Source organism: Ictidomys tridecemlineatus, chromosome 2 (assembly GCF_052094955.1).
Source record: "Ictidomys tridecemlineatus isolate mIctTri1 chromosome 2, mIctTri1.hap1, whole genome shotgun sequence".
NCBI lineage: Eukaryota > Metazoa > Chordata > Mammalia > Rodentia > Sciuridae > Ictidomys > Ictidomys tridecemlineatus.
Genome location: NC_135478.1, coordinates 13,303,546 through 13,324,894, shown reverse-complemented (window position 1 = coordinate 13,324,894; position 21,349 = coordinate 13,303,546). Strand labels below are relative to the sequence as shown.

The following is a 21,349-nucleotide window of genomic DNA, read 5'->3' as shown; positions in this document are numbered from 1 at the left end:
ATCGCGGGGCATCATGGGAGTGGTAGTTCCAGGGCGTGTCCGGCGCACCCGGCCGCCGACGACCCAGGTGCTTTCGGGTCACAATCGCGAGGTGTGACGGAAGATGTAGTTTTGAGGCGACGCGCCTGGCTCGCCGCAGAGACCGCTGGGAGGACAGGGGCGGTCACGAGGAGGAGCGCCGCGCATGCCCCATGGCACGCGCCCGCGTCCTGATCTGGGCCGTCTGCGCGCTGCGCCTGGCGCTGGCCACTGTCTACTTCCAGGAGGAATTTCTGGACGGAGGTGAAGAGGCAATGCCGGCGGTGGGGGGCCGTAAGCTCCCCCGGGCCTGTCGCCGCGGGGTGGGCAGGGGCCGAGCCTGGAGGGCCGCCCTCCCTGCCCTGGACCCAGTCCACACACCTCCCGCCCTCACTGGTGTTTCCTCCCACAGAGCGCTGGAGAAACCGATGGGTGCAGTCCACCAATGACTCCCAGTTTGGGCATTTTAGAGTGTCGTCGGGGAAGTTTTATGGTCACAAAGAGAAAGACAAAGGTTAGTGTAGAATCAGGGGAGAACAGAACCAAGCGTTAAACCCCATCGAGCGACCTTCCAAGGTGGACGTGGTGCAGAAATAACGCTCCTACACCCACTAAGCCACAGTGGGATTTTCCTCGCCTCCTTGCCTGGTTTAAAAATTCTTTTCATACTTGCCCTAGTCATCCAGCTTCATGAGCATCAGGTCAGTTTGGAGAGGAGGACCTGGCCCACCGAGGGGATACTCCCTTTTTTTTTTTTTTTTTTGCACCAGCGATTGAGCCCAGGGGCGCTTAACCAGTGAGCCGTATCCCCAGTCTGGCTAAGTGCCTTGCTGAGTTGCTGAGTCTGACTTTAAACCCGAGATCTTCCTGCCTCAGCCTCCCGAGTCGCACTTCCTTCCACTTTTATTTTTCATATTAAGAAAAAAGTGGAGGTAAAAGTTGCCTGCTGTCAAGTGCGCACACCGCAGGACTGCAGCACCGCGACTTTCAACATCTGTACATCCAGGTCAAGAACCCTACCGAAACTCCAGCGGTTAGTTTCTCATGCCCAAGGGAAACCTCTATTTTAGCTTTTCCTTTTGCTTTTCCATTTATTTTTATTTATTTTTTTTTTTTAAATTTTGAGTCGGGGCCTCTTTAAATGGCCCAGGCTGGCCTCATACTTGTGATCTTCCTGCCTTAGCCTTTCCAGTAGCTAGAATTAACAGACATGCACCATCACAGCTGGCTTATTTTGGCTTTTTCTCATATCTAATAGTCAAAGGTGGATGCACTACAGATGTTTTACCAACTCTTTTTGAATAGCTTTTACATTTTTTAGTTGGTAGAGCCAAAAAAAAACAAAAAGGGGATAATACTTGCTAATTTGTAAAAATGATGTAAATTTTAATGGAATACGTGAAAGTTTGGCATCCCTAGAGTTTCACACAGCCTCATGGGTGTTTCCACACATAATAGCCCAGACGTTGGACGATGAGTGCTTTACCACTGAACCATATCCACTGCCCTTTTGATTTTTTGTTTTGAGACAGGGTCTTGCTAAGTTCCTGAGGCTGGCTTCAAATTGCTATCCTTCAGCTTTAGTCTCCTGAGTTGTTGGGATTACAGGCACACACCACCCTACTGACTCACGCTAGCCTCATTAGTGCTTCAACATCAAAGTCATAGCTGGCTCAGAGATTGAGTAGCTCACAAGGTCTAAAATATGTCTCACCTGGACATGCAGAAGATTTTTGCCAACTTCAGTTTTTGTTCTTGCAGTGGCAAGGATGGAACCCAGGGCCTTGCACATGCTGGGCAAGTGCTCTATTACTGACCACCTCCCCAGGCCTCGACCACTGATTGATTGATTGATTTATAAGGTTGGGGTTTTTTTTTCGTTTGTTTGTTTGTTTTTACACAATACCTTTATTTTTTTTGTTTATTTTTATGTGGTGCTGAGGATCGAACCCAGGGCCTCAGGCATGCTAGGTGAGCGCTCTACCACTGAGCCACAACCCCAGCCCCTCAACCACTGATTTAGATGTGGTTTCCCTCTTCACCACCTTCCCGGTCACCTCTGTGTTGGCCGTGTTAGCCAAGGCTACCTGTGAGTCCCGCAGCCTCTGGCTTTGGGTCATGTCTACGTTGTTTTGTAAAATACATGTTGACCCCAGCAGTCACTAAAAATGAGCTCTGTGCCAAAAGTGGGGTGATAATAAACAGGCTACTCCCTGAAACTTGTTGAAGGACAGGACTTCCCACTTGGAGTTGTTTGGGCTCCCTGACACACAGTGTTTTCCCTTCCTCCAGTTTGGATTCCTGAGGTTCTGTGCAATATTTTTTTTTTTTTAAAGAGAGGGGAGAGAGAGAGAGAGAATTTTTTAATATTTATTTTTTAGCTCTCGGCGGACACAACATCTTTGTTGGTATGTGGTGCTGCTGAGGATCGAACCCGGGCCGTACGCATGCCAGGCGAGCGCGCTACCGCTTGAGCCACATCCCCAGCCCCTCTGTGCAATATTTTCATTTCTTCAGCACAGTCTGATCCTTCCCTGTGGTCCCCTGAGACCAAGATTTAAAAGCCATGGATGAAAAAGATGAGTCTAATTTAGTCAGACAGAAATGGGAAGTGGTGACAGGATGGGGTGCTCGTGGAGGGTGACAAGACACAAGAGAGGTGGAGAACCACATGACTTTCAGATTTCCTTGCTTATAGGGGGAGAGAAGGATAGGGAAAAGAGGTGTGGTAGTGGACAGTCAGCCATGAGGTAAGACTTGGACCCATGAGTACCAAATACCAGGTTCATGGACGATCACACAGGGTGGGTCACAATAGGAATGGCCATCTTCAGGTTGTGCAATAAACTCCAATATAATAAAAGAATTTAGGGCCGGGTGTGGTGGCACACACCTGTAATCCCGGTGACTGTGGAGGCTGAGGCTGGAGGATCACAAGTTCAAGGCCAGTCTCAGCAACTTGGTAAGAACCTGTTTCAAAATAAAAAGGGCTGGGGATGTAACTTCGTGGAAAAGTACCCCTGAGTTAAATCCCTGATATCAGAAAAGACAGGGGAAAAAAAAATAAAAAAGGATTTAGGGGCTGAAGTGTAGCTCAGGGGTTGTAGAGCCCTTGCCTAGTGGCCCTGGATTCCAGGGCTCTGGGTTCCAGCCCTGGTGCTGCGTGTGCATACACACACACACACAAAAAAAAATAATAATAATAATAATCCATGGGATAATGGTGGACAGTGGCATGTGCCTGTAATCACTGATACTTGGGGGGCGGGGCGGGTAGAGACAGGAGGATCACAGCTGAGGATATAGCTCAGTAATAGTGCTCTTTCTTCACATGCATGAGGCACTGGGAGCCATCCCCATTCCCAAAGAAGAAGAAGAATGGTCATCTGGGCATTGGCACATGCCTGTAATCCCAACAACTTGGGTGGCTGAGGCAGGAGGATCACACCAAAGCCAGCCTCAGCAAAAGCGAGGCTCTTGGGGCTGGAGTTGTGGCTCAGAGATAGAGCGCTCATCTAGCACATGAGAGGCCTTGAGTTCAATCCTCAGCACCACATAAAAATAAAGGTATTAAAAAAATTAAAGGTATTATTGTCCAACTACAACTAAAGTAAAATATTTTTTAAAAAAAAAGCAAGGCACTAAGCAACTCAGTGAGAACCCTGTCTCTAAATAAAATATGAAATAGGGCTGGGGATGTGGCTCAGTGGTCGAGTGCCCCTGAGTGCAGTCCCTGGTACCAAAATAAATAAATAAATAAAAAGAACCGTGTCTTCATGAAAAGAGCCACCTTGTGGGGCTGGGGATCTAGCTCAGTTGGTAGAGTGCTTGCCTTGCATGCACAAGGCCCTGGGTTCAATCCCTAGTACCAAAAAAAAAAAAAAAAAAAAAAAAAAAAGCCACCTTGCAAATGACAGCTGGGGACAGTGAAGCTCTTTCCTGTACATCAGCGCTCTGTCAGTCATGGTCACATCATCTGCTGTTGTGTTTCTGAGCTGTTTTAAGATGAGAAGACGTGGGGTGCTTCTTTCTGTTCTTCATTCAGCTGCTACCCAGGCTTCCTTGTGTATCCTTGCCCCTTAGAAGATGAGGGGGCAAAATTAACTACCCATGATTAGATTGCAGATTTGTCATTTTAAGGTTGTAACTTAAAACAGTAGAGGTTGGGCTGGGGATGCAGCGCAGTGGCAGAGCCTGCTCAGTATGCACAGACCCTGGGTTTCATCCCCCCGAAATAGGTAAACAAATACCATAACAATGATATATGAGGTACAAAAACATCTGGATGCATAAAATACGAGTTTTGTGCAAGCTAGGGACCTATTAGTGATGTGTCCCCAGCATGCTGGGTCAATTCAGGTCATTGTAGACAGCAGCTCCCTGTCAATAGAACATAGATTATCACAGGTAGAGAAAGGGCATCTGTTAGTGTCCATGCTTTACTGAGCACAATGTCATTCCTAATCCTTCACGAGTACTTTCTGTTGGAAGGTCTGCAGACCACTCAGAATGGCCGATTCTACGCCATCTCTGCACGCTTCAAACCGTTCAGCAACAAGGGGAAGACTCTAGTCATTCAGTACACCGTGAAACACGAGCAGAAGATGGACTGCGGCGGGGGCTACATTAAGATCTTTCCTGCAGACCTGGATCAGAAGAACCTCAATGGGAAATCACAGTACTATATTATGTTTGGTAAGTTGACGTAGCAGAACACCACCATCTCTGTGGTTCAGACTTTGACAGTGAATATATTTTTTCTGTTTTATTGGATGTTAGGTGCTAGGTTAATTCCTAGATATGGATAGAATAACCCCCGCCCCCGCCCACAAGTCGTCTTAGAGAACAGTGACTTCACTGACATCACAGCTGCTCGAGAGGCTGAGGCAGAAAGGTTGCAAGTTCAAGGCTAGTATCCGAAACTTAGCGAGACCCTGTCTCAGAATAAAAAATAAAAAGGACTGAGGATGTAGCTCAGTGGTAGAATGCCCTTGGGTTCATTCCCAATACTGAAAAAAAGAAAAAAAAGAAAGCTGGGTTGTAACCCGTGGTGGAGCACATGCCAGCTAGCACCCGCGAGGCCTGAGCTCCGCCTCCAGCACTGCAAAAAAGGAAAAAGAAACCAGAATGTCTGCTTTAGTTATTTATTATCCTCTTAAAACAAGACACTGGAGCTATCTAGGAAAAAGAAATACATGCTGAATTAGAGGTGGCTTCACAAATATTTGCTTTTTAGATTTGGTAAACAAAATAATCAGAAATATCCACCAAAATATCACTCTTAACTCTATTTCGCATGTTTGCTGCCTACGAATTCTGAAGCAGCATAATTTAGAGTAAAAAGATGAAGAAGCCTGAGGTGGGGATGCAGCTCAGTGGTAGAGAACTCTCCCAGCAAGGGCAAGGCCCTGGGTTCCACTCCCAGCACCACAGAATAAGTAAATATTAAAATAAACTTTCTGGATTATTTTTGGTTTTAACTTGAGATTGCCTCCACTCACTCAGCTCTCCTACAGTGCTGCCCTGCTCACTCCACTCCAGCCCTTGCTTTGCCGAGCGCTGATGTTGAGGAAGAGAGAAGTATGCTCTGTGGGTCCTTGCCAAGGGCTTTCAATTTGCAGTCTCAGGTTATGCGTAAAACCCCCCCAAAACTTGTGAGACAGCCCCTGTTTTACCAACAAGAAGTCTGATTAAAACTACTTGCCAAGCTGGATATGGTGGCGCACACCTGGAATGCTGGTAGAGACTGAGGAGGATTCAAGTTCAAAGCTGGCCTCAGCAATTTATCGAGGCCCTAAGCAACTCAGCAAGACCCTGTCTCTAAATAAAAGATGCTTAAAAAGGGCTGGGGATGTGGCTCAGTGGTTAAGTGCCCCTGGGTTCAACCCTGGTACCACACACACACACAAAAAAATATTTGCCCAAAATTAGATCACCCCAAGTTCATCTGTCTACTGCATTTCCTTATGCAAATCAATTACAAGCTTAAATATTTTATTATTGCCATTCATGGACATGTACAGATTTTCTGGCCAGTTTTAGATGTGTTCTATACCTTCATTAAATATTCAAAGTATACAGGTGCTTAAGAATACATAGAGAAATGCTAACTCATTTTGAAGGGAAAAATACATCTCAATCCCGAGGAGGCCAGCTTTCAACCAAATATTTCACATGCCATAGCTCTTGTTTAAAAAATTGAATTGGAATGTTGACCAGTGATGACAGAAAAGGAAATTCTATAAACACATGTCCTTTGAATGCAGCTGGGAGACAGACCTAAGTATTTTTGTCAACCCCACAGGTCACTATTTCTAAGTTCAAAGTAGTTTATGCTTCTGGACAGTTGATAACGTTCTTTTTGTTTTGTTTTTGCTATTTGGGGCTGGGGATGGAACCCAGGGCCTGGCACATGCTAAGCATGCGCTCTATCACTAAGCTACACCCACAGCCCCCAAATTGATAACATACTTAAAGTAATTTCAGGCAGCCTGGGTTACTATGATTCATTCTGGAATTTTGTCACTGCAAATTGCCAAGAAATGTTAAAAGTACAATCTAGAAGAAATCTACGGTGTTCACAGTGGATTTTTCTATCAGAATCCCCAGGGGTAGATGCCACCAGGGTCAGTGGATTTGGTGGAATTCTATCTAAGACAGGGAGAAAAGAAAATTTAAAAAAAAAGATGTTTTAGGATAATCTTTTTTTAATTTATTTTTCAGTTTTAAGTGGACACATATCTTTATTTTTATTTTATTTTTTTTAGTGTGGTGCTGAGAATCAAACCCAGTGCCTCATGCATGCTAGATGAGTGCGCTACCACTTGAACCACATCCCCAGCCCCTGTTTTAGGACAATCTTAAGGCTTAATCTGTAAAGCAAAAGCAGGGTAATTGTAAACACCTTCAGAAATCTTGGTGAATTTTCCAGATACCTCCTATAAACTTTGTTTATCATATTCAGAACTCCAGTCTCTTATCTGGCCCCATCTTGGAGAATTCCATTTCCTTAGTGACTGGATCCCCCCACACACAGTGGGGGTGGAATCCGGGGCCTCCCGTGTGTTGGGCAAGCATCCTGATGTTCTAGACCAGGGAGGACACCATGGCGTGGTGAGGCTGAGTCGTTGAGAGCTGGGATGAGCCGAGCCAGGCTCCAGCTCTGAAGCCTGCTCCCCGCACCTGGCCCCAGGTGCAGGTCAGAACCTCAGGCCAGGGGCTGGGGGAGCAGCTCGGTGACAGACCGTGTGCCTCTCATGCGCAGGGCCCTGGGTTCCATCCCAGCTCCACAAAGGAAAAGAACTTCAGTCGGAGGCTGAGGCTGAGGCTGAGGAGGGGCCGGGGCACTGCTGGACTGTCAGCCTGCCTTTGCTTCTGTGCTGGGTGGTTTTTTTTTCAACATTTATTTTTTAGTTTTAGGTGGACACCGTATCTTCCCATTTATATGTGGTTCTGGGATGGAACCCAGTGCCTCGTGCATGCTAGGCGAGCGCTCTACCACTGAGCCACCACACCAGCCCCTCTGTGCTGGTTTGTCCTTGAGTCCAAGGTGGCTTCAAAGGCCAGAGAAGAGATCTGAGTGGGAGAAGGCGGTCACTACCCGCAGATCTTCACATGAGCATCTGATTATTCCTGGACATATGAGTTTCCTGGGCCTCATATATCTAAGGAGAAAAGTTGGTTATCCTATGGTCAATCATTATGGAGGAAAACTGAGAGCACCTGATATTTTTCTTGTAGGACCTGACATTTGTGGATTTGATATCAAGAAAGTTCATGTTATTTTACATTTCAAGAATCAGTATCATTCAAACAAGAAATCAATCAGATGTAAGGTAAATGCCCTCATATTCCAATGATTGTATTAGTTATTTTCTTCCTGCCTTCATTTTTGGTTTTGTTTGTTTGTTGAGACAGGTCTTGCTGTTGCCCAGGCTGGTTCTGAACTCCTGGGCCCGAGGGACTGGGGGTCTCCTGGCCTGCAGGGGAGGCCACCACTCTCCACTTTGATTAACTCCTGCCTGATGATAAGTTTAGAGAGAAGGGTTTTGGTCTTTCAGTCTTTAAGAGCCAGGGAAGGGTCCTCGCAAATATGCCTCTTGTCCCTGGTTTCCAGTGGGTGGCCCTTTAGTGACACTGTCTACTTTGGTTTGTTTTCTGAGGTTTTCACCCAGTGGCAGGGCACTCTTCCACTGTGGTTTATGATGTCAGGTTATAATTGACCCCCTGAGGGTCACAATAGCATAGTCATTGGATATTCTAACCGTATCCATCATCATTAAAGAATGAAATATTCAAAATGGAAAAAAAAAAAACATTCTGGAGTAATTAGACAATCTTCAAAATCCCAGAACATGGAAATGGGAATATTTCCAAAATGAAATCATACTTTCTTGTCTTTTTGCCCAGGGATTCCTGTGAAAATGGCGCTTTTTGTCTTTGAGCCCTCTGCAGAACTCGGTTATGTACTGAGTTATGTGCTCTGGTGTTGGAGGGGGGACTCAGACCGGCCTGGATGCCCGCACGGCCAGCAGAGGCTGCCAACAGCCCAGAGCAGGGCTCCAAAGAGGCGGTTTGCCAGGTCCCTTAGCCTGGGCTGGAGAGGAGGAAGGGCCCCCCCTCTCTCCCCACCCTCTGTATTGAGTGTAAACCTCAGGAAGCAGGGACTGTCCCCTGGGGCACTCTAGCACCTAGAACTCAGGTGAAAATGGGCAGGAGACACAAAGGCTTCTCAGTGTCATTGAGGCTGGAGGGAGGTGCCTGTAGCCGTTCTTTATCCAATCAACCCTCTCAGGGGAGCAGATGGCCTCCTCACAGACCCTGGAGACTGCAGGGTCCTCTCTGGGTGGTCCTAAAGGATCAGCGGGTTCTCCTGCACACCATGCTTGTCGTGACACCCCTCCTGCAGGGGCAAGACAGCCCACACCCCCCGTCTTCCTCCCTCTTCAGTTCAGTTCCCCTGAACACCAGGGGGACAGGGAGCAAAAGGAGAGGAGGCCCCAACAGCCTGGAACATGCCAAGGAGCTTGTTCTGTAGAGAGGAAAGGACATGGTCACCTTGGGTCAGAAAGCCCACGTGGCCCTGAGTGGCACCCATAGGCTCCCTCAGACTGTGTTGCTACAGGGCTAATGATGTGGCCTTGCTTCACAGCACCTAGTTGACCTCCTGGCCTCAGGGAAGAACACTGTTGTGTTCACAGGGCTTTGGCTGGTTCTGCAACACCGTGGAGGAAAGGTCCAGAACCCCACTAGCAGGCAGTGCTTGGTCCTCCAGGGTTTTCAAAGAGGGAATCAGAACTTCCTGTTAGTTGGCTTTGTATTACTATGACAAAGTACCTGAGACAGCCAACTTAAAAAGAGAAAAGGTTTGTCTGGGCTCATTGTTTGGTGGTTTCAGCCCGTGGTTGGTTGGCTTTGTTGCTTCATGCCTGTGGCATCATGGTAGAGGCTTGTGGCAAAGGCAGCCCCTTAACCTTGTGGCTGAGAATGAAGAAAGATTAAAAGACAACTGGTGTCCCTTTCAGGGGCACCCCTCCAGTGACCTAACTTCCTCCCTCAGCCGTCCCGCCTCTTAACGGTTCTAGCAGCCCTCAATAGCACCACAGGCTGGTGACCAAGCCTTTAACACGCGGGCCTTGGGGACACTTATCCAACCGTAGCCGGAGCCATGTTTTCTGCACCGAGGGGAACCAGCCACACAAGAGAGGGGCTGGAGGAGAGGGGTCTTCTGCGGCAGTGTGGCTGCTCCACAGGATGCCCCTCCCTCTTTAATCTTTATTTCATTTTTCTGTGGTGCAGGGGCTAGAACCCAGGGCCTCTCACGTGCTGGGCCTGAGCTCTACTATGGAGCTACACCCCGACCCAGGATCCCATTTTGAAGACCAACCCCTCTTCCCAGGGCCTCCCCAGGTCTCCTTGCTGCACCCAGGCTTGCCTGGAGCCTGCTTTAAACTGGTATTCAGACCCGCGTTGAAACAGCACGGGTTTCACAGCGGCCTCCCCTAACCTGGCAGGTTGATGGCTTCACACACCTGTACGCTCTGGTTTTAAGACCAGACCTTTCTTACGAAGTGAAAGTTGACGGTCAGGCCATCGAGTCCGGCAGCATTGAATACGACTGGAACTTGACCTCGTTTAGGAAAATGGAAGAGTCTGCACCAGAGTCTAAGGATTGGAATCAGGCAAAGGACGCAAAAGCCCAGGTATGGATTTTTCCTGAACAACTCTGGGAAGTGTGTGAGGTGTGCGAGGTCAGTTTGTGGAAGCACCTAGCTACTGTACAAAGTCACAGTCTTATGACTGCTCTCCCCAGGGTACAGGCCCCTGAGACCAGCCGCGCAGTGCACGATTCGGCAGATGGCAAGAGAGCTTTATGGTATTTGAGATTCAAACAAGTCGGATGTTGCTTTTTTAAATTTCTTTTTTAGCTGTAGATGGACACGATACCTTGGTCTCATTTATTATTACGTGGTGCTGAAGGTCAAACCCAGTGCCTTACAGGAGCAAGGCAAGCACTCTACTGCTGAGCCACAACCCCAGCCCCTAGGATCTGTTTCTCTAAGAGTGTTTTTATGCTGAGGATGGAACTCAGGACCTTGAACATGCTGAGCACTGCTCTGAGCCTCACTCCAGCCCGAACCAATGTTTTCTTAATAAAAGGATAATTATTTATTGAAATTGTCATATACAGGGTAGGGTATGTAACTCAGAGGTGGAGTATTTGCCTAACTTGTGTGGGCCCTGAATTCCATCCCTATCACCACAGACACACGTACAATCTTCTTATTTCTGTTATCTTGAGAAAACACTGGTACAAGTCTTGTATGCTTTTTTCTTTTTTTTTTCTTTGATACTGGGGATTGAACCCAAGTGTGCCTAACCACTGACCCACATGCCAGCCTTTTTGATTTTTTGAGACAAGGTCTCGCTAAGTTGCTTAGGGTCTTGCTACAGTGCTGAGGCTGACCTGGAACTTGTGATCCTCCTGCCTTAGCCTCGAGTTTACAGGCATGTACCACGATGCACAGCTTTTATGATCTTTTTTTATAGGGGATTATCTGAATATTGGTAAATCCAATATTTTGGATCAACATATTTTCTAACATGTTTATTTATTCAATATCTATGTGTGTGTGTGTTTATATATTCAGTTCACCCTCTGTACCTGTAGGTTCTGTATGCTTAGATTCACCAATTCCGAATCAAAATGCTAGCAAAAAGTTTCATCCATACTGAAGGTATACAGACTTTTTTTCTAGTCATGATGCTTTAAATAGTATAACAACTATAGATGCGTCATTTACAATGTATTAGGTGAGGCATTTTAAAGTACACAGGAGGATATGTGTAGGTTTATGCAAATACTGTTTCATTTTATAGAAGGAACTTGAGCATACAAAGATTTTGGTATAGGAGGGGAATCTTGGAACTATCATCTGTAGATATCTTGGGATGACTGTATACATTTGTGAGAGAGAGAGAGAGAGAGAGAGAGAGAGAGAGTGAGTGTGTGTGTGTGTGTGTGTGTGTGTGTGTGTGTGTATTTAGACAGCTGTTACAAAGTCCTCTAACTGGATAGCTTGTAATCAACAGAATTTATGTCTGACAGTTCTAGATGTTATGAGTCCAAGGTGCCAACATGGTTAGTTTCTGATGAGGGCTCTCTTCCAGACTGGAGATGGTTCGTTTCCTGCTGTACCCTCACAGGAGGGTGAGAAAGCTCTCTAATGTCACTTTTACAAAAGCACTCGTCCCATTCATGAAGGTTTTACCTTCATGACTTTTTCGTCTCCTATGTTAGTCAGTTTTCTGTTACTGTAACAAAATACTTGTGATAATCAACTTAAAAAGAGGAAAGATTTGAGTCCCTATCTCTAAATGAATTAAAAAAGGGTCAGGATAGAGCCCTTGCCTGACATATGCAAGGCCCTGAGGATGCTCAGCACTGAAGAAAGGGGGAGGGGTAGTTTGGGCCCAGTTTTAGGGGTTTCAGTCCATGGTTCTGGGCCTATTGCCTTGGGCCTGGTGTTTAGAGCATGTTGGAGGGTGCTGATGACCGGACGCAAAAGGAAAGAAGGGAAAGGCTGGGGTCCTGATATCCCCTCAAGGGCACACCCCCGCTGACCAGAAGACCTCCCCTAGGCCCCAGCTCCTCAGTGTCCCACCATCACCTCACAGTGCCACAGACTGGGGACAGAGCCGTTAGCATACGAGCCTTTGGGGGATACTTATCCAAACCATAGCACCCCCAGAGGCCCAGACCCCTAGTGTCACGTCAGGGTACGAGTTCCGCCTGGGACTTTCAGGGAGACGCCAGGATTCTGTGCACTGCCGTGTGGGTGTGTAAAGAACTCGACAATGTAACTATTTAAAAAAACATTTTTAGTTGTAGATGGACACAATATCTTTGTTTTTATTGTTTTTGTGTGGTGCTGAGGACCGAATCCCGGGCCTCACGCCTGCGAGGGCAGCTCTCCCACTGAGCCCCGACCCTCCTGCGACTGCTCTTTTCTGCTACTCAGAAGTCCCCTGATAAACCTTGCTGCAGTATATGGTTGTCGTCCCCCCCCCCCCCGGCCCCCGCCATTTTCTGGAACAGTCTGTGCACAGCCAGAAACAAAAGATGATTTACCATCAGGGCTGTACGTGTGGCTCCCACCCTCGTGGCTTTGGGCTTTCACACCACTGAAATCCTGTGGAGGGGTGGGCAGGGGGGGGACGAGGCCATGTGGGTGGACTGGAGCCCCGGCAGGGCCGAGGAGGCCAGGCACTTGGCTCTTTGACAACTAAGTCAAACAGGAGAGGGGGACATCATGGCAGGGTTGGGGCTGCCCCGAGTTCCTCTCTCAGGGCTGGGGGGGGCTTGGTGGCAGGGCTCTGGCCTCGTATGGGGGAGGCCCTGGGTTCCGTTCCTAGTGCACTCCCCCACTCGTCTGTTTTGTTTTCCTCTCCCGACGTGGAAGGACTGGGAGCAGCATTTCCTGGACGCCAGCGCCAGCAAGCCCAGCGACTGGAACAGCGAGCTGGACGGGGACTGGCAGGCGTCCCTGCTCCAGAAGCCGCCCTACCAGGTGAGGGGCCGCCCTGCCACGTCCCGGGACACTCGGGCTGCACCACCCCTGCCTGGGCCACGGGGACCACGGTGTGTTTGCTGTTGCAGGGCGGCCTGAAACCAGAGGGCATCGACAAAGACATCTGGCTTCACCGGAAGATGAAGAACACCAACTACCTGACCCAGTATGACCTCTCGGAATTTGAGAACATCGGCGCCATCGGGCTGGAGCTCTGGCAGGTCGCTCGTCTTTTTTTTTAATATTTATTTTTTAGTTACAGGTGGACACACATCTTTATTTTATCTTCATGTGGTGCTGAGGATGGAACCCAGTGCCCCACGCATGCCAGGCGAGTGAGGGCACAGCCCCAGCCCTGGTCACCCGTCATGAATCTGCTTTAGTTTCATATCTCGGAACTCAAAGGTGAAGTCCTCGATTTGCGTTCCTGCTTTTCAGTGAGAACCTAACCAGGTGCTGGGACCCGAGCTGGGGGACAGCCGTGTTTCCCACATGCCTGTCGCCTTGGAAGTCCCCTCTTTTTTTTTTTTTTTCATATTTTTAGTTATAGATGGACCTTTATTTTGTTTATTCAGTTTCACGTGGTGCTGGGGATCGAACCCAGGGCCTCACACATGCTAGGCAAGCACTCCACCACTGAGCCACAGCCCCCGCTGGAGTTCCCCTCCTATGCTTGGAACTTCTCTGCTCAGAGCTGGCTTGGGCCTGGGATTCTGCATTCCCAGCCAGCTCCAGGGGCGCCGGCCCAGCAGGCCCTCTACCCACACTCCCAGCAGCGGGGCTCTGGGCAGCACTCCCCGATGGCAATGGCCGTTCTAGGCACTGGGGAGCTTTTCAAACTCCCCATGCCCAGATGCTGGTTGCATCCACATCCCTGGGGGTGAGGCCCAGGGATAAAGAGATTTTTAGCTCTTTTTTTTTGTTGGGGGGCTGCTAGGGATGGAACCCTGAGCCTCACAACTGTTAAACTCATGCACCACCCCTGAGTCTCACCCCTAGCCCACATAGAGGGTACAGTCTAGTATTCCTGAAATGGGCTTAAGCGCCTTCTACTATTTTTTTTTTTTTTTTTTTTGGTACTAGAGATTGCACTCAGGGGCACCAGACCAGTGAGCCACCTCCCCAGCCCTATTTTGTATCTTATTTAGAGACAGGGTCTCACTGAGTTGCTTAGCACCTCGCTTTTGCTGAGGCTGGCTTTGAACCCCTGGTCCTCCTGTCTCAGCCTCCTGAGGCCCTGGGATTACAGGCCTGCACTACCATGCCCGGCCCACCTCTACTAGTGAGAGCCAACCGGTTTATAGTATTGAGCTAAATACAACTATCTCTCTGTGGAAAATTGGAACATATGTGACCTCAATAGTGAAGACTTCTTTTTCATCTACAGGTGAGATCTGGAACCATCTTTGATAACTTCCTGATCACAGACGATGAAGAGTATGCTGAGAATTTTGCCAAGGCCACCTGGGGCGAAACCAAGGTACGACGGATACACACAGTGAACTTTGATCATTCATTTTTTTCAAACACTTTGTGCCAAAGTCTATCACTTAGGAAAGGGCTGGCTGAATTTTTACTAGTGGACACCTGAGCCAGGTCAGAACACAGAAGGTCACCTGCACTCTGCAGCCTCCACACACTCCCCCCCCCCAGGCGAACTCTGTCCCACCAGCGCGTCCCTCTGACCTCTTTCTGAAACTCACGTGAAGGGAAGTGCACCAGTGTCCCATTTCTGTACCAAGTGGCCGAGGCTGTCACCTGCTGAAGGGAGAAGGTCTATCCAGGTTCACAGTTCTGAGGTTTTAGTCCTTGATCAGTTGGTCCTGTGGCTCTGGGGCCTGAGGCCGACACTACTGGGAGGACAAGCCACTGACCTCCTGGTGAGCCAGGGAGCAGGGAAGAGGGGGGGCTGCAGAGAACAGGCCCCCACCGTACCAAGCCTGCCCAGGGCACACCCAGCGACCCAAGGCTCCCCTCTACAGTGCCATCCCCCTCGGGAGCACTTGGGAACCAACCTTTAGCACTTGGGCCCATGGGCCTTCGGGGGACAAACCATAGCAGGGCCCCCCATTCTGGACTGTTGGAGACAGTGTCGTTCGTTCACATTCGTGTGGGGAGCAGCAGCACTTTCTTCCTGGTTTTGGTGAGAACTGGGCATTGAGCCCAGGGTGCCCACCACTAAGCTTCACCCTGGGCCCTCTGTGTGTTTAGACAGACAGACAGACTTACTGGGGAACCACCTAAGGGTGCTTAACCACTGAGATGCCTTTTTTTTTCTTTTTTTCCTGGAGTCGGGGTCTCACTAAGTTGCTTAGGGCCTCACTATGTTGCTAAGGCTGGCTTTGAACTTGTGAACCTTCTGTCTCAGCCTCCCAAATTACTGGAATCACAGGCATGCCCCACCCCGCACCCAATTTACTTTTTTATTTTTGAGACAGGATCCTGCCAAGTTGCCAAGGCTGGTCTTACACCTGTGATCCCCCTGCCTCGGCCTCCTGAGTCGCTGGGATTACAGGCCTGGGCCCTGCCCCCAGGACAAATAGCTCGTTCTCACTGTGAGAATATTCCAGAATGTATGTGCTCATTCTCTGTTGATGCAGCTTTGGGTTGTCTCCAGTTTGGGGCCTTGTGAAGGAGGCTGGTCTGAGACTCTGTAGAAAGACACCTCCTTATCAATACAGGGCAAATCCCAAGGGCCAGTGGGTAGGACTGAGACCTCTATGGTCCGTGTTTTATATAGGGTTTTAATTTATAAATCAGCCACAAAAAGAGATGAACAACAATTACTAATAATAAAATAGAACTAGTATGCAACACTGTGCTTCAGTGATAGCTATTTAAAAGTTGTGAATTATTCTTGAAATTTTCCAGTACATATTTTTGAACCATTTTTGATGGTGGGCAAGTGAGATCCTGGGTGAGGGGCGGCTCCTGTGTGTGTGTGTCTGTAGTGGACACATGTCCAGGAGTTGACTGCTGGGCCACTTGAATGTGCTACAGTTCAGATCTCAAGTGCCCCCAGAGGCCCATACGCTGAAGACTTGGTCCCCAGCCTGTGGTGCTGGTAGGAGGTGGGCCTTGTAGAAGCAGCTCAGTCACTGGGGACGTGTCCTTCCTCTTTGTCCCTTTGCCTCCTGGCTGCCATGAGGTGAGAACTTCCTGTTCCAGGTGCTCCCTGCCATGTGGCTGCCCCACCACAGACCCAAGGCAATGGGGCCACGTGGTCAGGGACTGAAGCCCCCGAGACCCTGAGCCAGAGTAAACCTCTGCTGCTCACAGAGTGATCATCCAGGTGCTGGGTCACAGTGGAGCTGATGGGCAGTGGCTTGATGTGGCCAAACGGTTTTCAATGCAGTTACCCTTTCTACAGTGGGCACAGTTGCACTGTGCCACATCTGTGACATTGCTGGTGTTGTTAATCGTTGTTAAGTCAGGTTTATTGAGGTCTAATCTACCCACTGTGAAGTTCACCCTTTTAGGCATACAATTCTGAATTTGGACAAATACATATCATTCTGAAACCAACACTGAAAATCAAGAGGTGGAATAGGTCCGTCACCCCAAAAGGTGTCCTTGGGCCCTTTTCAGTCACCACCTCACCAACCGGGCATCAGTCCTGTGGTCCGCCTTTTCCAGAACGTTGTCGAGTACCCGGCCTGTGGAGCTGCTCAGGTCTGGGCTCTCACTTTGCTAAGTGTGCACCCCGCCACGGAACCACCCTCGCGGCCCCGGGAGCTGCGTCTTCAACCTGGTGTGAGGTGTCTGAGACTCACGTGGCTGTGGCCGAGTCAGGAGGTCGTTTCTCTTATGGCCTCGTAGTTTGTTCGTTTCCTAGCTTGGCCTGTTTCCAGGTTTGGTGAGCATGCGTGTTCTAGGCTCCCACTACTTCAGTAGAATACCGGAGACAATTTAGAACGAGGACTTCTTCCGCTCAGTGTTTTAGAGGTCACGGTCCATGGTTGGCCCCGTTGCTTTGAAGTCTAGAGCGAGGCAGCGCACCACAGCAGGAGTGTGTGACCAAGAGAGCCACTGGCCTTGTGGCCAGGAGAGAAACAGTGACAGAGGGAGGGCTGGCCCATGATGCCCTAGGCTCCACGCCTTGAGTTCCCGCCACCTCCCAGGAGCACCAAGGTGGGGACCGGGCCTTCAACACAGGGGCCTTTGGGGACATTGTAGATCCAAACCATAGCAACAACAAAGCTGCTATAAACGTTTCATACGGTATTCTCATTTCTTTGGGGTAAATCCCCGGGAATGGGCTGCCAGGTCACATGGGCACATCCAGACTCTCTCCAGACGACAGCACCATTGTGCGGTCCTGGCCACCCTTCGGCTCCCGTTGGTGCAGTGGTGTCTCACTCGGGTTTAATTTCATTTCCCTGATGACAAGTGAAGGTGAGCCTTGTTTCGTAGCTTCCTGTGACCACTTGGAGGTCCTCTTGTGAAAGGCCTGGGTTGACATAGGCTTCAAGCCCACCATGGTGGTGCCCGCTTAGAGCCCCAGCTATTCAGGAGGCTGAGGCAGGAGGGTCACTTGAGCCCAGGAGTTCGAGGCCAGCCTGGGCCACATAGCAAGACACAGTCTTTTTTTTTTTTTTTTTTTTAAACAGAGAGTGAGAGAGGAAACAGAGAGAGAGAGAGAATTTTTTTAATATTTATTTTTTAGTTCTCGGCGGACACAACATCTTTGTTTGTATGTGGTGCTGAGGATCGAACCCGGGCCGCACGCATGCCGGGCGAGCGCGCTACCGCTTGAGCCACATCCCCAGCCCCAAGACACAGTCTCTTAAAAAAAGTAAAGATCCAGGATTTATTTTCACTTGGGCAGGGGGAGGCCAACAGATCAGGAGATGACTGCCATTAAAATGAGAGTTCTCGTTACAGTTACACCAAGAGAGCCCACGAGGCCACACAGGGCCACATAGGGCACTAGGGTCAGCCAGGAGGCAGAGGGAGCGTGGGGAAAACTTGGACAGGAACCTTTAATGTGGTTTCCACAGGAAGAAGCGAGTATGTCACCACAAGCAGACTCTGAATTGATGACGGCGAATTGTTTCAGTGGGCTTTGGGGCGTAGTGGCCACCCCTGGTTGTCTGGTGTCTGGTTCCAGGTGATGAGAGCAGGGGTGACGGCCCAGGGGGCACCAGCTCAGCTGGAGGAGGTGGTTGGGGTCGGGGCAGCCTCGGGGCCGTGCTTGCTCTGAATGCTCTCGGGCAGGTCCTGGTATCCCTGGTGGCTGGCTGCGTGTCTCAGCCTCAAATTCCATCTGGCCTTCTCTTCTTGTCTCTGTGTGTCAAAACTCTTTTTAGCCCTCTCTTATGAGGACTTTTGTGATTGGATTTAGGGCCCATCTGGAAAACTAGGATGGTGTGATTTTGTGGACCATCCCTTCAAGGCCCAGGGGTTTCAAGGCATGGACGCCAGCCTGTGTGCTGCTGGGAGGTGGTAGAACCTTTAAGAGGTGGGGCCTCGCGAGAGGGAATTTGGAGGATGTTCCATTGAAGGGGATGTTGGGACGTCAGCCTGTTCCTCCCTTTTGCTACCCGGCTGCCATGAGTTGAGCAGTTTCCTTTGCTACACGCTCCCTGTCATGATGCACTGCTTGCCACAGACACAAAAGTGACAAGGTCAAGCCACCATGAACTGAAACCTCTGAAACCTGAGCCAAAAGCCTTTCCAAGAACCCTTTCCCACATAAGGTCACATTTGCAGGTTTGGGGGATTAGGATTTATTGTGTGTGTGTGGTGCTGGGGAGAGGACCAAGGCCTTCATGTGCTGGGCAAGTGCTCTAGAACTGAGCCACACCCCCACCCTAGGGATTAGGATTGCCATCTTTAGGGGCTCTTTTTCTTTTTTTGGGGGGTGAGTGGGTGGGTACCAGGGATTGAACTCAGGGGCACTCGACCCCTGAGCCCCATCCCCAGCCCTGTTTTGTGTTTTATTTAGAGACAGGGTCTCACTGAGTGGCTTAGTGTCTCGCTTTTGCTGAGGCTGGCCTTGAACTCGTGATCCTCTTGCCTCAGCCCCTGGGATTACAGGCAAGTGCCACCACACCTAGCTAGGGGCTCTTTTTAAGCCAGCTGTAGGTGGTATGGAAGCTTCTAGAAAGCAGGGAGAGATTGACATGCGTATGGCCCGCCACTGGGCTCCCAGTAAGCGTGATCTACGGCCACTGGAGTCTTTGTTGTTGTGTTTCTCCAGGGTCCAGAGAGGGAGATGGATGCCATACAAGCCAAGGAAGAAGTGAAAAAAGCCCGCGAGGAAGATGAGGAACTCCTGGCAGGAAAGTTTCATATGCGTGAAAGTCATTTCAATAGATATTACAGGAGGGATGAGCTTTAGTCATCCCTATTATAAAGATGACTGATAAAAACCTTGTTTCTACTTTAATCTGCATTGAAAAGGTCACTTGGTAACTGGTCCAACTTTCTTTTAAAAACGTTCCGTGCTTTTGGTGGGGTCAGTCACGTTTTCCTCAGTGATCCCTATGCACCAGGAAGTTCCCCTCCCCAGATCTGAGCGCTTGCTGGAGGCCACAGACCAGCAGGAATCTGGTCAAGTACATGACGCTCTTAATCTCTAAAATGTTTTTATAAAATAAAAGTTGATAAGATGCATTTTGAAAAAGAGCAATGCTTTATTTCTCTAGTTGTAAATCACTAATAACATATGAAAGTTTCTCAATATAAAACCCTTTTTAAAAAAATTTTATTCGTTTGTTTTATGCAGTGCTAAGGATTGAACCCAGTGCCTCACACCTGCCAGGCAAGCGCTCTGACACTGGGCTACAGCCCCAGGCCAAATTCCTTTTTTTTTTTTTTTTAAATTGAGGTGCCGGGGTTGGAACCTAGGGTTGTGAACATACCAGGAAAATACTGTACCACTGAGCCACATCCCTAGCCTGCCAGTCTCTTCTTGAAGAGATCTGTTTTCACAATGAAATTCATGTTTGAAATTATCAAACTTATGACTCCAGAAATTTGGAGGCTGGCAATCTCAACAATAATCCAAATAATATGGAAGGTACATATAGCACATTGAGAGTCTGAAAAGTCTGGGCAGGAAGTGAAGTTCTGACAAGGTTGATTCTGGTCCTGGTTGAAGATGATAGACCTTGAACTCGGACTCTTTATCCTAATCAGACCTCACCATTTATCTGGAGGTTGGTTCTCAAGAAGCTAGACTCTTCTGCCTCATGCACAGGTAGGATTCAAACACTGCCTACCCCTTTTTTCTCCGAATGGGGTGAGAAGTCAGCATCTGGAGAAGCTCCACCGCTGATCCCCAGCCCCAGCCCTCAACCCTTTACTTCTGCTTACTCCCAGCGCTCTTATACTCATTCCCCTGTACTTGATTTCCTCTGTTTGAAATACCTTGAATGGATTCACTTTTCCTTATGAAACACGGACAGTATAATTGCATTCAAGTCAGTTAAACACCTCATCACTCCTACCTGGGCTGCTTTCACATCTTATGATTTATTCTCTTCCATCCAGGCCTCTCCCCTATCCAGAGTTCACCATGCTAGAACACAAATCTGATCATGCTCAAATCCCTGTGGTGGCTTCCAGTTGCTTTTCAAAAAGGGTGTCCCTTAGGACCATGCATGATCCAAATTGTTCTTAGGCCCCTGTCTTATTCTCTGAGCTCCAGGTTTGTAGTCTCACAGGCTCCTTGGTGCCTCAGCTCTTTCTCCCTGAGATGCCCCTCAGCCTCCTCTCACATATGTACATACACCTTCAAGTCATACCTTTGGTGTACTCTGTAGTACCTGCCACTGTCTATAGTGATCTCTTTCCTTGCTCAATTATTCCATGAATGCTAGTTTCCATCCTGTAGGCCAGTGGTTCTCAAAATGGGGTCCTGGGACTGAAGAATCAGTATCCTTAGGGATTTGTTAGAAATGCCAAAATGTCAGGTCCCACCCATGTCTACAAATTGAATCAGAACCCTGGTCTGTGCTTAACAATCCTCCTAGGTAGTTCTGATATAGCTCCAGGGTAAGAAACCTGTGCTAGACAGTTGACTAAGGAGTGTGTGTCTACCTGGTTCACCATCGGCCTGCATAGAGTGCTCAGCAAGTGTATGACAGGTGAATGGTTGGTGAATGAATCAGAGCACCAGTGTTCATCTGAATGGCATAAGATACACTGAGTTATTGGAGATGTTGAAACAGCAACTTGTGAGACACCAGAAAAGAGGAGATGGATCACAGGCCTCAGTCTTGCCTGCTGAGACCTGATGCCCAGTCAGACTACTC

General features: G+C 48.8%; 1 protein-coding gene across 2 annotated transcripts; it reads left to right on the top strand.

The window, feature by feature from the left end:
• The first annotated feature begins 119 nt into the window (after window positions 1-119).
• Window positions 120-19,716, top strand: Calr3 (calreticulin 3). 2 transcript variants are annotated; one of them, XM_005333035.4, is made up of 9 exons: window positions 124-282; window positions 431-532; window positions 4,510-4,713; window positions 7,759-7,853; window positions 10,032-10,220; window positions 12,981-13,088; window positions 13,178-13,309; window positions 14,476-14,568; window positions 19,291-19,716. In XM_005333035.4, exons 1-9 carry the CDS (start codon window positions 192-194, stop codon window positions 19,429-19,431), a joined length of 1,155 nt encoding a protein of 384 aa, XP_005333092.1. In that variant the 5' UTR covers window positions 124-191; the 3' UTR covers window positions 19,432-19,716. The 2 variants fall into 2 exon arrangements, with proteins under 2 accessions (XP_013217263.1, XP_005333092.1); XM_013361809.3 differs by lacking the exon at window positions 431-532 and having other exon boundaries at window positions 120-282.
• Window positions 19,717-21,349: the final 1,633 nt, after the last annotated feature.